This window comes from Amphiprion ocellaris, chromosome 18 (genome assembly GCF_022539595.1).
Source record: "Amphiprion ocellaris isolate individual 3 ecotype Okinawa chromosome 18, ASM2253959v1, whole genome shotgun sequence".
In the NCBI taxonomy this organism is placed as follows: Eukaryota; Metazoa; Chordata; class Actinopteri; family Pomacentridae; genus Amphiprion; species Amphiprion ocellaris.
Window position 1 is genome coordinate 11509361 of NC_072783.1, and position 20052 is coordinate 11529412.

Genomic DNA, 20052 nt, shown 5'->3' on the forward strand with positions numbered 1-20052 from the left:
GTTATTTGAGCCTCCTGCGGTGTTGACATGACAATAGTATAAAAAGCACCAATATATTTTATGGAATTGATTTCTGCCTTTTTGTAGACAGAGTATAGATAGCAAATGTCTCAATTTCAATTGTTTAGAAAGAGCTGTACATTTGATTATTCCCCACATAGCTCAATAAAACAAATAATTTACACTACTGTTCAAAAGTTTTGGGTCACCCAGACAATTTCATGTTTTCCATGAAAACTCACACTTTTATTCATGCGCTAACATAATTGCACAAGGGTTTTCTAATCATCAGTGAGCCTTTCAACACCATTAGCTAACACAATGTAGCATTAGAACACAGGAGTGATGGTTGCTGGAAATGTTCCTCTGTACCTCTATGTAGATATTCCATTAAAAATCAGCTGTTTCCAGCTAGAATAGTCATTTACCACATTAACAATGTCTAGACTGGATTTATGATTAATTTAATGTTAACTTCATTGAAAAAACTGCCTTTCTTTCTTTTACATTTCTGAGTGACCCCAAACTTTTGAACAGTAGTGTACATGAGTTCTAGTGACTCTGAGGCTGCATTGTGCTGCATGCTCACAATGACACCGCTAACCACCTTATTTAAGGTTTTTAGACCTATTGAAATTTTGACCTTACGACACTATATGAAGAGTTATTACAATTCATCCAGAGGGGAACTTGAATGTGAACCATGTCACACAATCCCTCCAATAACTGACAAGACAATTTACTAAAAACTACTCATGTCAACATCAAGGGGTCCTCAGAATTGTAGAACTCATCCTCTAGGCATCATGAATGTCTACATTCTTTAATGCCAATACATTTAGTAGAGTTTGACAACATTTACTGGACATATCAGTTCTGATTTGTTGTTTATGTTAAAGAAAAAAGTCCTTTGGATCCTCTAGCAGCTTAGATATGTGTACAGACTTTTCAGTCTGGGCCTAGTGTTGGATAAACTGAGCAACATTGCAATCACATACGTCTAGCATAGCTAGAAAAGCCACCCCTCATACACCCATATATGCCTATACATATACACATACAGCACATACATTTCAAATGATTTAAACCCAAAGACACACAAGGAGATATCTGACAAACAAATGGACTTCTTGACCTAAATTCCAATCTAGAATTATCACAGACCTTTAAAAAACAAAAGTAGGATATATAGTACTGTTCAAAAGTTTGGGGTCACTTAGAAATGTCCTTATTTTTGAAAGAAAAGCATTTTTTCAATGAAGATAACATTAAATGAATCAGAAATACAGTCTAGACATTATTAATGTGGTAAATGACTATTCTAGCTGGAAACAGCTGATTTTTAATGGAATATCTCCATAGAGGTACAGAGGAACATTTCCAGCAACCATCACTCCTGTGTTCTAATGCTACATTGTGTTAGCTTATGGTGCTGAAAGGCTAATTGATGATTAGAAAACCCTTGTGCAGTTATGTTAGCACGTGAATAAAAGTGTGAGTTTTCATGGAAAACATGAAATTGTCTAGGTGACACCAAACTTTTGAACTGCAGTGTAGTATTAGTAGTGATGATAATAGTAGTCATATTATGAGAAGTTTTCCCAGTAAGTTTTTAACTTTTTTGGTTGAAATACTAATACGTGACACATTTAAGTAGGGCAAACACATCTGCCATAGCTGATTAGAAACATATATTCAGAATATGACCTTGTGTACAATTTCTTTTCCAGCTTGGCTTCTCTCTCTGAATGCTTCTCTTTGTTTCCTCGCTCAGTGGTTTAATTTTGGGTTCCAAAGTAAAAACCATCGTTTTCAGCTGCTATGTTTGTTTCTTGCTTGCTTATTCCATTGATGGGTCCAAATCCAATTGGTGCAATTGTTGCATTTCTTCTCATGGAGCCATACAACGTTGCATTCCTTGCAGTATCAATTGTGAATGCTAAAAGCTGTGGGCTCCATGAGACAGTGAAATTATGTCTTGTAAAAATGACAATGTTTGCTTTTTAAATGGGGTCATATGCAGGATCTGTTTCATCACAAATAACCCTTTTACCTCAATGCGGAATTTTCATCAGTCAGTAATGGCTTATTTTAGTTCGTGTACAGGCAAGATTACGCCAAACATACAACCTCACTATGGCAACAGGACTTTAGGGAGCTGCAAATTTTCAGCTGAAAATAACCCAAATGAGTTACACCATGAAGGTTATCTCATCTTAACTGTTGGCTACGACCTCTGCCATGTTGATTTTCAACATTTTTCTTTTATTCCATCTGTTTCAAATCAACACTCAGGAAGTCCAATGTAAAATGTTTGTAGTGGTTTTGAAAATGAGAGGCCACTTTCAGCTTCCACACACTGTTATGGTTGGTGTTCCTCTGTAGCTTAGCACTCCTGTTAGCTTAGAGCAGAGGACAGAATGGAGGGAGCAGAACAAGAGCAAACAGCAGAGGAGGAAGCCACTTGTTCTGCTGCTCCATAAATCTCACCGTAAACATCAGCTTCCTCTATTGTTATTGGAAAGAGTAACACAGGGTGGCCATGGAAACGACCACTGTCATCCCTGCTGCCTAACTCTGTGTTAGTCAATCATGGGGAACTGCACATTGACCCAGAGAGGGACAGAGGTGAGGGAGACAAAGCTGAAGTGTCAGCCACTTATTATATCATAATTATCTTTCTTCTCAGTAGGATTTACCAGAAGTTGATTGGTGCAAGAAAAATGTAACATTTCTGAATGGAAAGCTTATATTGTAAATTTCCACAGAGTTCACATGCTTTTGGATAGGTCAGTGGAATGGTACACTCATGGTATCTACAATAGATGTCATCAATCACAGGATGAGTTATTAACGATAGGGTTCAGGGTTTACTCATCCCACGGGGTTTGTGTGTGTCTATAAGACTGCATTTGATTTGCTGATGTGTGCTTGTGCATGAAAGTACATGATTTGGAATACCCATGAAGCAAAGTATGCTGTAAAAACAACAGCGATAGTTGACAATGGCAAGCTGTGTCTTGCAGTGAGAGCTGAAAGGAGTTCGAGTGAAAACAGCACAGAGCTGCCTCACGCAAACGTGTCTGCAGCCTTGGAAACACTTCAAAAAATCCTTATTCGTGCTAGATTCATGTACACATCCCAACAAAGCTCCTATGTTAGGGAGACCATAGGTTTATGCAAATTGTTGTGGCCTCAAGCACCACATCCTGAATACACAGAAACATTCCTTCCTACCTTTAGGGACTGTAGGAAATACCGTGATCACATGTTGGCCACAAAATATGAGAACAAGGAGACATTTATGAGGACTGTACTACAAAACGAGTTCATAGCCATGACATCTTTTATTATCTGGTTTCACTAAACTGCAATTATTCTGAGTAGTCACATGAGGCTGGTTATCAATTATTTTTGTGAATCTAGCTTTGAACACATTCACATGATGTTGGCACCAGATGACTACGTGGACGGATCTAGAGCTGCATGCTTTTCACAAAAAGAACAAACTATAATCCTGAACCAGTGTGAGGAGTTTGAAAATATAATACAGTCTCAAAACAGCACATCTTTTAGCTGCAGCCCTGGTGGTATTCAGTTCAGTTCAGTTATTTATATAGCACCAATTACAATTCATATTGTCACGAGACGCTTTACAGAACCCAGATATAATAAGTGATTACAGTGTCATTTTATGCTGTTTGTCACATTAAACAGTGCACTGTTATCCAAATATCTAAAATATTAAACTGCTTTCAGAGCAATAGAGAATAAATATGAAGACATAATCCATCCATCCATCCATCCATCTATCCGGGGTTGGGTCGCGGAGGCAGCAGGCACAGCAGGTCGTTCCAGACGTCTCTCCCCCCAGCAAAGCTTTCCAGCTCTTCTTGGGGGATCCTGAGGCATTCCCAGGCCACACGAGATATATAATCCCTCCAGCAAGTTCTGCGTTCACCTCGGAGTCTCCTCCCAGGCATACGTGTTTGGAAAACGTCCAAAGGAAGTCTCCCCAGAGGCATCCAAATTAGATGTCCAAGCCACCTAAGCTGGCTCATTTCAACGTAAAGGATCAGTGGCTCTACTCTGAGCTCCCTCTGGATGTCTGACCTTTTCACCCTATCTCTAAGGCTGAGCCCAGCCACCCTACAGAGGAAGCTCATTTCAGCCACTTGTATCTGTGATCTTGTTCTTTGGGTCACTACCCAGAGCTCATGACCATAGGTGAGGGTTGGAACATAGATGGACTGGTAAATTGAGAGTTTCGTCTTGTGACTCAGTTTCCTCTTTACCACAACGGTTCGGTACAATGCCTGCATTACTGCTGCCACTGCACCAATCCGCCTGTTGACCTCTCGCTCCATTTTCCCATCACTCATGAACTAGATCCCAAGATACTTGAACTCCTTCACTTGGGGAAGCAACTCCCCCCAAACCCGAGGGTTTGAAGACATAATTCTAGTTGATAAGTAGACTTACTGCAGATATAAGGTCAATAAATATCAAACACTTGACTGTTCTGAATCCCTGTTTTAGCAATTTTCTTGCAGATACAGTATCAAAACTCTTACCTTTCCCTCTCACTATCCACACATCAAGCTCCATGGGATCTACTATTAATGGTGATGCCAATATTTAACAGAGCTGGTTTGTCAATATGTGATTCTTTTATACACAATGATCTGTCATCTAAGTCAGCAATGGAGCAGGATAAGTGTTATTAATATGATGTACCGCAGTAAAAAGTGAACCTCTGACATCATTCTGAAAACTCAGTGTTAAACCTGAAGTTACCTTGTGAACCCTAAATCCTGCTTTGTAGAACAGGCCTCTGGACAACCCGCTCTAACCTTGTAGCTGTGGTCTCCCAAAGGATGGACTCTTTCAACATGAAACAGGAAGTAACTAAACCAAAACTGAAACCCATAACAAGTTTAGCATACAAGGGTACTTCAAAAAAAATTCTCAGCCTCACCCAGAAAAAAGCATCATAACTCCCATTTGTATACTATAAAGTCATACATCACAGTCCACAAAAACTCAGATGTTTGCAGTTAATGGATAAGGTTTGGAGCCTGCTGCTGTTGCTCCAGGACAATGACTGATCCACACAGTCCAGCAGGCAGAAACAACCAAATTTGCCAGTGAACCGTTGCCCTATGCATCGTACTCATCTGGCCCAGCACCGTCTGACTTCTACTGGATTACCAAACTGAAATCTCACTTGCATGTTAGCCATTTTCAGAGTGATGATGAAGCCATGCATGCCACTGAGAAGTGACAGAAGACTCAAGACGTGACCTTCTTCTTGTGAAGTGAGTGTGAAGTTTGAACAACAGTGGGCTAAGTTCACTGAAGTTAAAGGAGACTATACTGAAAAATAATGCAAAAGCAATCTTTCTCTTGTATCATTTTCTAGTGTGGCTGAAAACTTTATAAAGTACCCTCATGAAGAAACAAGCCTGATGCTGTTTAAAGTTTAAATTAAACCTGGCAACACCTTTAAGATTGCTGACTTCCTTGTTATGTCTTGATTGCTTAATCCAGGTTAGATAACATTCTGTGAACTAAGACCATTTGACTTGATTCCATGCAAATCTTTTCTCTCTTTAATCGACACCACTGGAATAATCTGCCATCATACCAATGACCAAGTGAAAGGGAATGAGAAATAAGTGCTATGATCTGGCACACAACTGGCATAGGAATATTTGTTCTGTTGCCATGGAGTTGTGACGATGATCTGTCTCATTCCTCAGCGATCTCATCATCTGACAACCTAACTTTGCTCTCCCACTCTAAGGAAACCACGGCAGGTTAAAACCAAGGAAAGCAGAAATAAACAAAGAAATGAAGTGAAGAAGATCAAAAGAAAGAAAGAGAGAGGAAGCAGGAAAAAGAAATCTGGTGCTGTACTCCACTGCAACTGCAGGCGTGGTGACTCATCCCTCTCTCTCCCCCTTCAGGGAGCTGTGGCATGCCATCACTTTATATAGAAATCTCCCTTTCTCTCTCTGGTCCCATGTCTCTGATTAAAGGGGACGAGTGGAAAACAGGAGGAGAGTAGGGAGTTCTTTCCCCAGAGTTTTATGCTGTGTGACCGTCACACTCTTTCCCATGGCACTCAGAAGAAACGCTTTCATAAACACACAGTCCTGGTTAGAGCAGTGAATAGCTACACATCCATCACCCAATAGAGCCAGTCTGACAGGACGGCCTATTAAGATTAGACCAATATATGTCACTGGTTTTTGCTGGTTTTAGTTGTTGCCTCAGTGGTCACTGTGTCAGGTAAATCCAGATCATGTGCTGTTGTGCATTAGACTTACGCTGCATGCCATACACTAACCTGTCATTTCAGTTTTGCTCTGATTTTGTGTGAGAAATTTAAATATTTTAGCAATGACCAATATTTTTTAAAAATAAACTGTTGTTTACTGTTTGCCTCAAATTATTGACGTGCTGGTCAAGGCTGAACAGCCCTTTTGCTTTTTTATGGTAAACCCAGCATATGCACCTTAGACCCAGTTGCTTCCTGATATTATTTCAGAAGTAATATCCTGAAGGCTGGTCTAAACAACTTACAAACAAGAAAAGCAGTCAGAGAATGCAGTATTCCACCAAGGCTGCTCAGTCATTGTATCATTTCCAGTGGCTGAAATCTTGAAAAAATTTGCAGCAAAAATCATGGCAACATAGAGTGTGGCCATTTAATATAGATGCACCCACAAACAATATGACCTTGCGCTGAGCACAGGTGTGTGTTATGCATGTGTACGTATGTTATGTACGGATACCGAATTGTGTCACCTAAATATGTATATGCGGGCGGCGGGAATTGATGGGACTCAGAAACACCTCCACAATTTAATCAGTTGTTCCTTGTATCATTTCTGATGGGTAAGTCCTGATAAGTCTGCAGCAGTGGATTTGTAGTAGGATCACAATCATGTGATCATCAGCAGGCAGCTGACGTAGTGTTTACTTGTTGTCATAGTTACAGTGACGCCGTGCAGCTATCTCGCAATGATACAGAAATCTTTAACAAATCTGTGGATCCAGACTATAAGCCACATCACTGCCAAAATCTAATCACTTGGTCCTTGTGTCATTTCTGACTTTCCCTGAAAATTTCATCCAAATCCGTTTGTCCATTTTTGAGTAATGTTGCGAATAGACAGACAGACAGACAGACAGACAGACAGACAGACAGACAGACAGACAGACAGACAGACAGAGACAGACAGACAGACAGACAGACAGACAGACAGACAGAGACAGACAGACAGACAGACAAGCAACGGACAAACATACGCCAATTGCCACATTACTCTGTTGTTCCTTGGTGGAATAAAGTAATAAAAAAAGATAAGTAATAAATTAAAAAATAAAAAATAAACATTTCAAAATGTATGAGTTAAATAGCATGGCTAGATACCTCTAGTGGTATCAAGGGAGATGGATGTTACTTTTACAATTCATCATTTATATATACATATACATACACACACACACACACACACACACACACACATATAAATATATATAAAATATATATTTATATATATATATTTTTTTAATAATTACCACAGCATCTGTTGCTGTTTTCTCAACAGCTGTTAGAGATGGAAGATCCCTCCTGCTGCTAATGTGTCTCATGCAGTACCACACAACCCATTTAAGCGGGTTTCCTCTGCCTACAATGTTCCATCTGTCCCAAGTCTAAAATGTTCCAGAGCTGTTTCCATGGCACCGGCCTCAGCTTGACTTAAGTTGTGTTGTGTGTATCTAGTTGCTTTCATGTGCTTTTACAATATGCTGTGGAATGAATTCTTACAAGTGGATACCAGATATGTCTTTCATGTGGCCAAGAAAACCTGCGTTACCTAAAAGTAAGATGTGTAGGCCTTTCGAAGATGTTTAAGGTTCTTTTTCTTTCCTTTCTATTTCGCTTTCCCCCCCCCCCATTCTGAGCTATTAAGTGTGTGAGTTACAGTAAGTGGCTTGAGGTTAAGCGATCTTTGAAATAGCATCTGAGAACCACCAAGACCACCAAGTCTGATTAATAGCTGTTCTAGAGCTTGCATTTAACAACCGACTAGTACTAAAAGCTTTCAGAAAAAAACAGAACTATATTTTCATGACATCTGACATGAATAAAAGCTCCAGAAGGACTTCCTTGTGGTGAAATTGTAACTTGCTCTTTTGAATCCAAAGCCCCAAAAGGAAAAAAAGTGTCCTTGTTTAGCCTGCCCTCAGTTCCTCTCTACATCAGCAGTCATGAGGATTCCCCTTTTTCCTTGATTTACTGGAAAACCCCCTCAGTCCGCGTGTATGTGTAATGGAATGTGGACAGAACGCATGTATGTGCTGTATCTATGTGAGTCATACAGGTACAGAGCGCGCACACACACACACACACACACACACACACACACACACACACACACACACACACACACACACACACACACACACACACACACACACACACACACACACACACACACACACACACACACACACACACACACACACACACACACTGGCTTTTCCACAGCACTTGGGGAGTTCTTGGTGGTTTGAGTTTAAACAGGAAAACAGAAACAGAGAGGGGTGTGTTACAGCAGGATTCCTTTCTCCCTCTCCATCAGCCTGATGAGTGGTTGCAGTGTGAGAGTGGAAAGTTTCCACACCCCCAGTGAACACTCAGTTCTGGCATGATTTTTATTTGCAGCTATTACAAATTACAATGTAACAATAACGACATGAAGTATGCAAGCACAGATCTGAAAGTCAAAGAGGTAGCAGTCTGCTTACTTCTGGGCCTCTCAAGGCTCCTTTTTAAACCCAGTTCTTGTTTCATTATATATGCTGCACTTGGGGTCTATTTTTAGGAAACATGTTACTTTTCATTGTTTTGCTGACAAATTTATCTGTTGAGGAAAATAAAAAGGCAAGACTCAATGTAGCCCTTGCTGGACTGCTTCAAAAATATTCAAATTTGGATGGAAATTAGACTGAGAACATTATCTTTGGCCAGTTGGACCTTCAAGCTTGATAGACAGATCAACTCAGTGGTCAAAATGACATTTTTTCAGCTCAGAATTTTTGTCAAGGTGCAGATAAAAGATGCTGGTCTTCTAACAGGAAAAAGACATCTCTGAAAGGTGACTTTCAGGAAATGCACAGACTTGAAACCTGACATCCCTGGATGTCAAATAATAATGTGTAACAAAATGTCATGGCATCAGGGAATAATGGATTAGGTAGAAAAGAAAAACAAGAGGATCAGAAAGTCATTTCTCCTGTAGTCTAGTGTTGTCTGTCTCAGAACACCTAAAACACACTTTCAGCACAAGTGATTTTACACAGGAAGAGAGACACTTTACGTTTAAATCATCATTTCGAACACCACTGGCAGCATAGCGCATTTTTTGTAGAGCGCTATTCGCTTGTCAGATGACATATGGATTGCCATAATGTGTGTAAAAAGTCATGTCTGTCTGACTTTTTTTGTTTCGTCATTCCACAGCTGCTTATTCTTTCTCTATTTTCTTTCTTTATATGCACACCTCAATTTTAGATCTATTGATTTAATCCATCAGAAATAGGCAATGCATATGTACTTGGGAATCAAATCTGTTAACATCCAATGTGAAAGCGTGAAAAACGTAAATGCTCAGCTCTAGAGGTCTGTGCTGAGTGATCCAGCAGCGGAATGGACGGTGGGACAGAAGTCACTGTGCACACTCATCATGAAAGAGAAACACTGTGTTGTGCTGACAACACAGAGCATCAGTCAGCTGATCTCAGCAAGAGACACTCACACACACAAGCATAAACAATGACAGGCTTTTGCAAGAACTATAGGCTTCACAGCATTTTTCGCCACTCCCTAGTAACATTATTTCAATCTCAGCTTAAAGGAGTAAGGAAAGGGGGAAAGTTTATGTTGAAAGGTTAAACTATATCCAGTCATTATGCTGTTTTTGGAGCATCTTGTTTATTTGTTGTTAATTTAAACCTAACATCCTGTTTTCAAAGAGAGGATAAAGCTCCGTCCTGGTGTTGAAAACCTTTACCTGGAGTGTTGCTGCTAGAAACATGTGGGAGACATACAAGACAAGAGACAGAGAGGCTGGATGAGCCACACAGATGACATACAAAGACAGACTAACAACCAGGCTACTCATGTTCCACGTCAATGCTGTTATCAGATTTGATTAAAATGGGACCGAGGCTAGCTTGTGTGTAAGTGTAATGTTTTAACAATTGATAAATGCTGTTAAATCTTAAATATCAAATTGTAACAGAGACATCCAGCAGCTACAGTTTCCTCATACATTTCCTCAACATACAGCTGTCATGTAAGGACAAGCCCCACAGAATCAGACCTGCTATATATTGTTTATATTGTTAACAATGTCCTCATAATGTACTATGCCAGAATGTAAGAAAGTGTGGGCATTCATGATTTAGAGCACACACATATAGTGGGTGGTGGACTGTTAGAAAGAGAGAGTCAGAGTAAAAGCACTGTAAACACCTCTCAGATTAATGACTTTTCCACCAGCCATGAGTCAAGCAGGAATCTGTCCAGCAGCAGAAAGAAAGAAAGAAAGAAAGAAAGAAAGGAAATTATGTTAATAAAGCAATATTGAAACTTGTGTGTTTCAAAAAGACACATTCTTTAATAACACCCAACAAACATGAAGACATAAACAGATAAAATAGTGCAGCCTAATATTGTGAGGAGACACTCTCTCTCTGTCTGTCTGTCTCTCCCTCCGTCTCTCTCAGTCATTCACTGTGTTTTGCAACAAACTTCTGTCCCAACTGCTATTTTGTAATTTAACTGCAAACTAGATATGGAAATTATTTCCTTGTGTGTGTTTTGCAAGAGCTAAAGTCAAAATGTGATCTCACAAATTTGCCTAGACCACCACCACCACCACCACACATACACACACATACACACACACACATACACACACACACACACACACACACACACACACACACACACACACACACACACACACACACACACACACACACACACACACACACACACACGCAGAACCATTACATACCTCATTCATTTATTTTCCATGGCTCTGAGTGTACCTTCCTGTCTTTGGAACAGCGGCCTCATGGAGAACAATGTCTCATTAAATTAGGAGGGTCAGGAAGTCAACACACCAAGGTGAATGGCTGAACTTCCCCGTACACTCTTTCCATGTACTTTGGACACACACATGCACGCAGCATAGAATTCCCTCCAGCGCAGCCCCTGTGAAGTCTTCTTGTGCAAACACATTAACCAGTGACCTCCTACTCTCTGAGCTGACAGACTGGGCTCCAGGCCCCTGGAAGATAAGGTAGCAGTCCAGCTACACCTCATTTTTAGCGCTAATAGGTTTCATCTACATCAGCATTTGCCTGGTTATTACTTTCCATGAAGTATAAGAGGACTCCAGTATAATCAGGCTGATTTTCATTTATTCATATTCCCTGTGCTTCAAATTGTCCATCATTGAACATCCAACTCTGACCAGTCCCTCAATGTCAACGACATCCATATGAGAAAAAGTCACAGAGCAAACTAGCCATTGCTTCATAGTTCCAGACCCCAGGACCCCAAAGAGATGCGGATTTGCTGCATATTAGTCCATTTTGGTAGTTCAATTCAGTTAAAATGGGTGAGTAATTTTTCATTGTTACTGTACAAGAGACATAATATAATGCAGCTACCAGTAGTTGTCTGCTGTTTGTACTGTGCTTAATGGCGATTAGAGATAAGTACATGAACAAAGCATAGATGTTAGGATGGAATTGGGGATTCTTGGTTTTGTAGTGTAGCAATGCTGAGCCCCTTCAAACAGGTGGATGTGTTTTTCATTGAACCTTTTTCATCAGAGGAGCCTTGTTTTTAGTGTAAAATAACTGCTTTTGAAATAGAAACGCGTATTTAGTAGATTGCTTGATTGTTTACCCAGTACATGAATGATTTGGGGGTAAGTGAGAGGACAACATGTTAGCTTTGCATATCAAATATTTAAGACTTTTCAAACATATGTCCATGTACAGGGCTGCACAGTGGCGTAGTGGTTAGCACTTTTGCCTTGCAGCGAGAAGATCCCTGGTTCGCGTCCCGGCTTTCCCGGGATCTTTCTGCATGGAGTTTGCATGTTCTCCCTGTGCATGCGTGGGTTTTCTCCGGGTACTCCGGCTTCCTCCCACAGTCCAAAAATATGCTGAGGTTAATTGATTACTCTAAATTGCCCGTAGGTGTGAATGTGAGAGTGTTTGTTTGTCTATATATGTAGCCCTGCGACAGACTGGTGACCTGTCTAGGGTGTCCCCTGCCTTCGCCCGAGTCAGCTGGGATAGACTCCAGCACCCCCCGCGACCCTAGTGAGGATTAAGCGGTGTATAGATAATGGATGGATGGATGTCCATGTACAATGTACATTGCAGTCTGTGGGTAAGTTGTGGTCTAGAAGTGCTGGTATGAGTATATCTGAGCTTTAGAGGTGTTGGAAGTGTACATGGGAATATATTTTTAGCTTCATACTAAGTCAGACTGGTTGTTTATTCCTGCTTCCAGGCTAGACTGGGATACTGTACAAGTCAGAAAGAATGCAAAAATGTTACTTATTTGTTTAACTCGTGCTACAGCAGGAAGCTCATTAAGTTTTTTTCACAAGGCTGTATGTAATCATTCAGCACTAAAATCCACGTTTCATTAGAGCTGTGACAAACCATGAGGCCACGTCAGAGCGATCTGTAACTTCCATTGCATTGTCCTTGAGTTCAAAACAAGATGTAATGAATTTGAGCAAGGCCGATATTTTCCATCACCCCCCTATGTCAACACAGCTGTTCAGGAAAGCCAAAATCCCTCATCCACAGTCAAGTTTACCCAAGATACTACAGCACAATACACCACCATCACACTGCAACAGAACACAATAGGCACCTTCCAGCTAACACTTTGATGCTATCATCTTCCTGCTGAGCAGATGGTTTTCCAAGACACAGAAGAATCATCCCACTTGTGCTATTACTTGATTCATACCACAGCAGAAAAGAATCTCCACTTTCCACACACACCCCTCCACCTCCCGCCCTGGGAGTCTTTTGTTCTGACTCTGCTGTGTTCCTGTTTTGATCGTAAAAGTGGTGTAGGGAGAGAGGAAAAGACAATATGTACAACAAGCAGTACATGCAGACATTCAGGAGCCCCACTGGATGAAGATTTGCCGTGATGGAAAGAGGAAGACCCCTTCCCCTTACCCCTCCTTCCCATCCCTTCATTAACAAGCCAGAGCATTGTATGTATGAGGTGAAGGAGCACATGAGAGGAAGGGAAAGAAAGGCTCCCTCATCTGGAATGCAAATGGGTACGGTAGAGAAAAGGGTGAGTGGGAGATGTGAGCGTTAGGGGAATCGATGCTGTGCAGGAATGCTTTATTAGGGTGGGCCAGGGTGAGATGGACGCAGGTCATGCTTATTTGTCTTTTGTCTTCTTGTATGTTATGTAACAAAATGTACAAAACCAAACTCCTGGGCCCTGGAGGGTGAAAAGCTCGTTACAATCAGTCTTGCCCGTTGTGGAGCTACTGTGTGCTGAAGGGGCTGCTGGAGGAAAGGTCATGAAGTCATTAAACATGGGCTAAGTTTTCATTGCACCGGTCTTTTTTTTACATTAAGTGACCCAAGTCTCTGTTATGTTAGCATTATTAAACAATAGTGCACATGGGTTCTAGCATGCTAATCTAGCTAATAATTAATCAGTTTTGGTAATTACAGTCATTTCAGTATGCATACTGGCAATCTTTACATGCAAAGCAAAGCCTGTAGTTCCAGTGCTTGGCTTGAGTGACAAACATGTGCAACCTGAACTAGGCGTAATGACTTGCGTAGAACTCAAACCATAAACTTTAGGACTTCAATTGGACTGGAGGCAAGACATAATCGACACTTGAGACGAGATTTTGTGACTTGCAAAAACAAGACTTAACCCGTCCTGTAGCTTCCATCCCTGTACTAAACCATATGCATAGCACAGACAATCAGCATCTTGACAGTAGTTAAGTTATTGGGTTATCTCTCCCACAAAATCCAGTCATAATGAACAACAGCAAAGTTCCACTGACATAGAATTTCTCTCCTGTTTTGGCTGTTCATGTTTCCAAAAGCAAGTGATGGAGTGTTTGTGGGTGAATCGGAGGTGAGGGAGAATGACAGCATGTGCCAGCCTGCACAATTAGACCACAAAACTTCAACTCACCCTCATCTGGATGGAAACATCCATTAGTTCTCTCCTCCCCTCCATTCTTCCAGCCACTTTGTGTGTATTATCTGCTCAGGACTGTGCATATCTTATGAATGTGAGTAGAAAGTATGCGCAGCTTTGTACTCCGGCTGTGACTGTATTGCCTAACACTAACAGAAATGCCCCCTAACCTATTTCCATGACCAAGATTCCATTCCTTTGTCTCTGAGACGGTAACATTTTTCTCTGTCGTGTCTTCCCTCCGGTATGACATAAATCAGTGAACCCTGAAGTCTTGTTACAGATTCCACTTGGTCAAAATGTAGTCAGCCAACATCTCTGTTTAAGCTGTAATCTAAGCTAGCAAACTCTAGCTGGTGAGTCATCTTTCTCACCTCAGTTACCCTGTGTGTACCTGAGCACATGGAAACAGAGAGGAAAAATGTACAAATAGAGGAACATACATTTCACATAAGCAAAGACCATTTCATTATTTACACCAGCACCCCGTCCCCAAGCTGGAGCCCCTGACAGCCCTAAATCTCACCTCCCTGTTTTAGCTATCCTTGAAGAATCACCAATTAATCTCTTTTATATTAATTAATTATGAAATGATGACATGTAATACAACAGAATGTTTTCACTTACATTCAGGCCAGAAAGAAAAACATCTGACTTTAGTTTTTCTTGAGCTTTACAAAACTTTTCAACTTCCTTTCAGGCATTGTTTGTTTCATGACTTGACTTTATTCGTTCTCTCTCACTGCTGGTACACTACTGTACACTACCTGTTCAGCACCGACCAGAAGACGCACAAATTAGTGATCTGCTACTAACAAACATATGGACACCAAAGCAGAGCTAAATGGAGAGTGAATATTCAACTAAACCCCATCAGTTTGACACTAACATGCTCTGTAACTACTAGATATGCAAAAAGCAACTATTTTCTTACACGTTTGCCATATGAATTTTATAATGTGATAATATGCCAGTGTTGTATTTCAAACCTGTTCCACCACTCCCTAATGGTTGAAGATGTTCATTTTTGCTCCTTTAACTATCAATCCAACTGAGCACTGACAACTTCCTTTTTATATCTTTACTTAGCTATTTTGGGATTAAAAAAGATGTGAAAGAAGTGTTTAGCAGAAGCCCAACCATGTGCAAATGCAGTTTTAGTAATGCTGTCTTTCTGAGAGATCTCATGATGTTCCTCTACATCTCAGTCAAACTCTAAAAAGTATCAAGTTCATCAGCTTTATGAGATCATCAATTAACACATAATACATATATTAATTATAATGTGTGCTATTGCAGTTACCTTGACTTCTGTGGGACCAAAAGTTCACGTATAACATTTTCAGAAGGTTTTTCAACAACTCTTTTCTTGTTGCTTGAACTTTGAGCATCTTTTATCTAATCAGACTTTATTTGAGTAACATTCTTTGTGCTCTCTTCTCCACAGGATGAAGTGAAGGTTCCCTCAAAACTCAGCATCTCTAAATCCATGAAGGTTTCTGAGTCTGTGTCAGGAAGCAGAGGTGGCAGTGTGCTAGAGCTCAAGGAAGCTGTGGAAGAGGCTGAAGAGGAGGGAGGAGAAGGCGAGAAGGCAGACAAACCCCATGTAGACCTCTCGTCAGATGAGGAGGGTGTGGAGCTTGAGGAGACCATTGAGGAGACTCGAGCTGAACGGATCAAGCGCAGCAGCCTGCAGCGTGTGCAAACCCTGAAGACCGTTTTCTCAAAGGAGAAGATGGATAAGACCAGAGCAAAGACCAAAGAGAACCTGGAGAAAACCCGGCAAAAGACTAAGGAGAACCTTGAGAAAACAAAGCAGAAGACAAAGGAGAACCTGGAAAAGACCAAACAAAAAACCAAGGAGAATTTAGAAAAGACCAAGCAGAAGACCAAGGAGAACCTGGAGAAAACACGTCACAACATCGAGAAGAAGATGGGAAAGCTTCAAACGCGCATGACTGTCAATCCTGACCGCAAACAGAAGATGAAGACGTCCAGTGAAAAGATGAAGAAGGCCTTTACACCAGACCACGTCGTTTACGCTCGGTCCAAGACTGCTGTGTACAAGGTGCCCCCCTTTACCTTCCATGTCAAGAAAGTCCGTGAAGGTGCTGTTGAGGTGGTCCAAGGCACTGAGATGGTGGAGGTGTCCCAGGATGCTGACCCCTTCAGTGGGGTAGATGGCGAAGTTGAGGAAGGGGCAGTGGAGGTTGAGATGGAGATGATGAATGGAGGCGGCGATGAGGAAGAGGTTGATGAAGATGAAGAGGAGGACAGCCATGATGCCTTGCAGGAGAATGAGGACAGAGATAGAGACAGCGACTAAATATAGAACAAGGAGTTTGCCAAGACTCTTCAAAGTCCTTTGCACCAACCCTGAGGTTCTTTTGTGAAAAGCAAAATAAAAAATGTTGGGATTCAGAACACTGCTAAAAAATGATTGAGGCTAATTACAAATGGGGCCCTATTTTTATAATTCTGGCCATTATTTTTTCCAGTTAAGATAACTTTGTACTCATCAAAGTACCTTCTGAGATGCTGCCAATGTCACTACAGGTTTGACTGATCAGCCAGATGATCAGACTGGTGGTGAACAAGCCAACAGAAACAGCGCTGCCAAATTTATTTGCAGTAATTCTTCATTGCACAGCAACTGTCTGTGCAAGCACAACACCGGTAAATATTGCAGGTCAAAGTTATACTAGGAGGCTGGTCATGTCCGCCTTTGTATTCTTTTCATAAAGAAATAGTAACTAATAGTGTGAAAGCTGCAGACAAAGCTATCTAAATGATCATGAAGAAAGGAGAACACCTAGCAGCTAAGCAGACAGATATTTTCCTCAGGTTGGACTAACTACAATATCTTAGACTATATACAACTCCAAATGGATGCCAGTGCTTCATGTTTGCCAGAGTTGTAAATAAGTATTCACTAACACATTTTACACACTTTATAAAGTGATGGTAGGTGTTGTGTTCTTTATAGATACTTGTACTGCTTTTAAAAGGTCATAAAATTGCATGGAACAAAAACAGTGGGAGGAAATGGAAGATACTAGCTCCCTAAATCCCAGCTCATTGTTAACCTCCAGCCACCAATCTGGCAATGGGTTATTACATTTCCAAGTGTCAGCAGGTAACTTAGAAAAGACAGTCTTAGTACTAAGAATAAGAATGATGGCCAAAACTGTAAAAATATGATGCAATTTGGAAAAATGTAATTATCATTTATGAGAATTACAATTTAAATGACTTAATGGAATTCTTCTCGCATTTGCAAAAGCACTTCAAGGGTTGTTTAGAGTCTGTTTGTGTTTTGTGGAGTAAATGATGATGAATTAAGAGAGGACGACAAAAATGGAACAACTTTGCGGTGGGTAGGGCTGGGGAAGATACAGTGGGCGACAGGACACCATCATTCCCTTACATCAAAGTGTCTGATTTTCATTTTCTGTTTCATTTTTTATGTCAAGACACTAACCATTCACAGCTAGTGTGATGAGAATATGGAAATGACTCTCCTGTCCATTGAATTTCAGCAGCGTTTGATGAAAATGATCTTGGGTATAGCAGATTCCCAACACACTGAGTATATATTCATGCTTATCCAGACATTCTTTGTGCTTTAGAAATATCACATATCACACACACAGAACTATTCCTTCCACGTTGTTTGCTGTTCAGCTGTTTTAATGCTTAAGTGTTATTCTACTCTGCTTCATTTACCATATTTAGTGACACAGTGATGTCTGTTATATTTTTTTGCTTTCAATATGCACAAGTATTTGTGTATGATTTTGTATATGATCACTCATGACGTTAGGCAGATGTTGTCTCTTTTTCATTACTGGCAGAATGTAGCCTAATGGCCGTCTCTTCAGCTCAACTCGTTTAATGCAGTATTTTTATGAAACATTCTGCTGTCATTGCTCCCAAAGAATAATCATTACCTGTGAAAATGAAGGTTTGCAAAATATAAAATAGAGACATAACACTTCCCTCACTAATGAAATTTACTTGTGTTATTTTCTGATGAGAATTTTGTTCTTTAAAATCTGTTATGAGTTATTCAAAAATGTGTTCCATAAATAAACTAAATGAGGACCAATATGTTCAGCACACATAGTTTAGACTCTAATGGACACTGTGAGTGTGTGTTACTGCTGCAGTCTGACACTGACCTCTAGTGTCCAGTCATCTCACTATAATTTTCTCTGCTCCAGATTAAAGATGCATTTCACCAGATCTTTCAGCTTCTGTTTCAAATGATCATTTTATTCAGATATGCCTACTTTTATTCACATTTACTTGTTTGAAATAAGATGTATAAATGTGTTTCGTGTATTCACCGCCACTGGTGGTATTTTAGGAATGCCTTGCAAAAATGAATTTAAGAATTCATGTTTTTCTCTCTTGAATGTTTTGCTCTGACTGCATTTTTGTAGCCGATACGTTTTCATCTGCCTATGCATTTTCTTAAGTAATCCTGGTCAAGGGATGGAGGAGGTTGCAACCTGTCCAGGAACGCTGAAGGGTGTTCACCCTGGCCAGGTCTGTAGTCAAAAGAGCTACTGCTGAGACAAACACAGGATGCAATGTTTGAATCCAAGTAAGACAAAAGAGCATTTGCCAAAGGTCACCACAGTATGTCTAGCATCAAAGTTTAGCTTCGAGCTCAAACTCATAACCATTTCATTTGTGTTCCTTCTTTCATATAATGTGAAACAGTCCCAGTGCAGATTTAAGCCAGCGGTTTTGCTGCCTGCCGCCTGCACTTCTTCTGTGTTTATTATGATGTTTGCATAGATTTCCCAGTGCAACACATGACCCTTACACCTACATATAAGCAACCAAAAAGATTCTGTCCTTTTCTTGTGCAGTTGTGGTAGAGACCTTCAGTGGTTTAATGCTCAGGCCTTCAAAATGGATCAACAGTGCCATGTCTGTCAGAGCACTAACAACATGCAGCTGCAACGAAGCCTGTGCCAAACAAACACAAATGTAGTTCACGGTTAACTGTTTCCTTGCTTTTGTTTTTGTCAGTAACTGATTCCTGTATAATGTTGCATTGCTTAACCACTAACGATTTAATTAATAAAAGCAATTTGGTTCACAGTTTTGGAGTTTTAATTGAGTGCTTATGGTTTCACTGAAGCATAAGTTATGAAACTTTGCTACATCATAATAGAGTTAGAAATTAAATGTTTGTTTTCACTGTGAAGTGTTTGCTTCTTTACAACCTTTATTTTCACAGTCTTTCTTACAATAAGGCCAGTACGCAATTTGTGTATTACAGGTCCCTGACTGCAACATAAGGCAGCTGGATATTCATATTTAGAGGACAGTGGAATTATCATTAGCCACAGGTAACAGCCCCTGCAAAGCAGAATAGTAAATCACACATCACGTCACATATATCCCAGTACACCCACCACTTAAATAAATGCAAAAAAAAATCAAATTTATTAACTTAGATAAACCTTTAAAATAAAAATAAAAAAAATATTTTGATACGTTTGGCTGACAGAATAATATTTGTAACTGCATCAACTTAATATGTGGGCAAACTAAACTCAGCTTTGTTATTTGTTGCTTTAGTTTTCAAGATTTCAATATTGTGTGTATTTCACACAACAGCAAAAATAAAACTTAAACGACACTATTGCCGAATAAATTGTTGTCAAATGAATGCCTTTCTTAAGAGCTACTGCAGAAAATAAACAAAAAACCCCCAAACAAAACAG

At 40.2% G+C, this 20052-nt stretch overlaps 1 protein-coding gene across 1 annotated transcript in view; it reads left to right on the plus strand.

Annotated features, from left to right (window-relative positions):
- LOC111565178 (caveolae-associated protein 1-like) overlaps positions 1–19423 on the plus strand; it is a 29690-nt gene extending 10267 nt beyond the window's left edge. Inside the window, exon 2 of the mRNA XM_023265198.3 lies at positions 15756–19423. Within this exon, the coding sequence (XP_023120966.2) occupies positions 15756–16634 (879 nt within the window). The 3' untranslated portion in view covers positions 16635–19423. The remainder of the gene's footprint in view (positions 1–15755) is intronic.
- Positions 19424–20052: the final 629 nt, after the last annotated feature.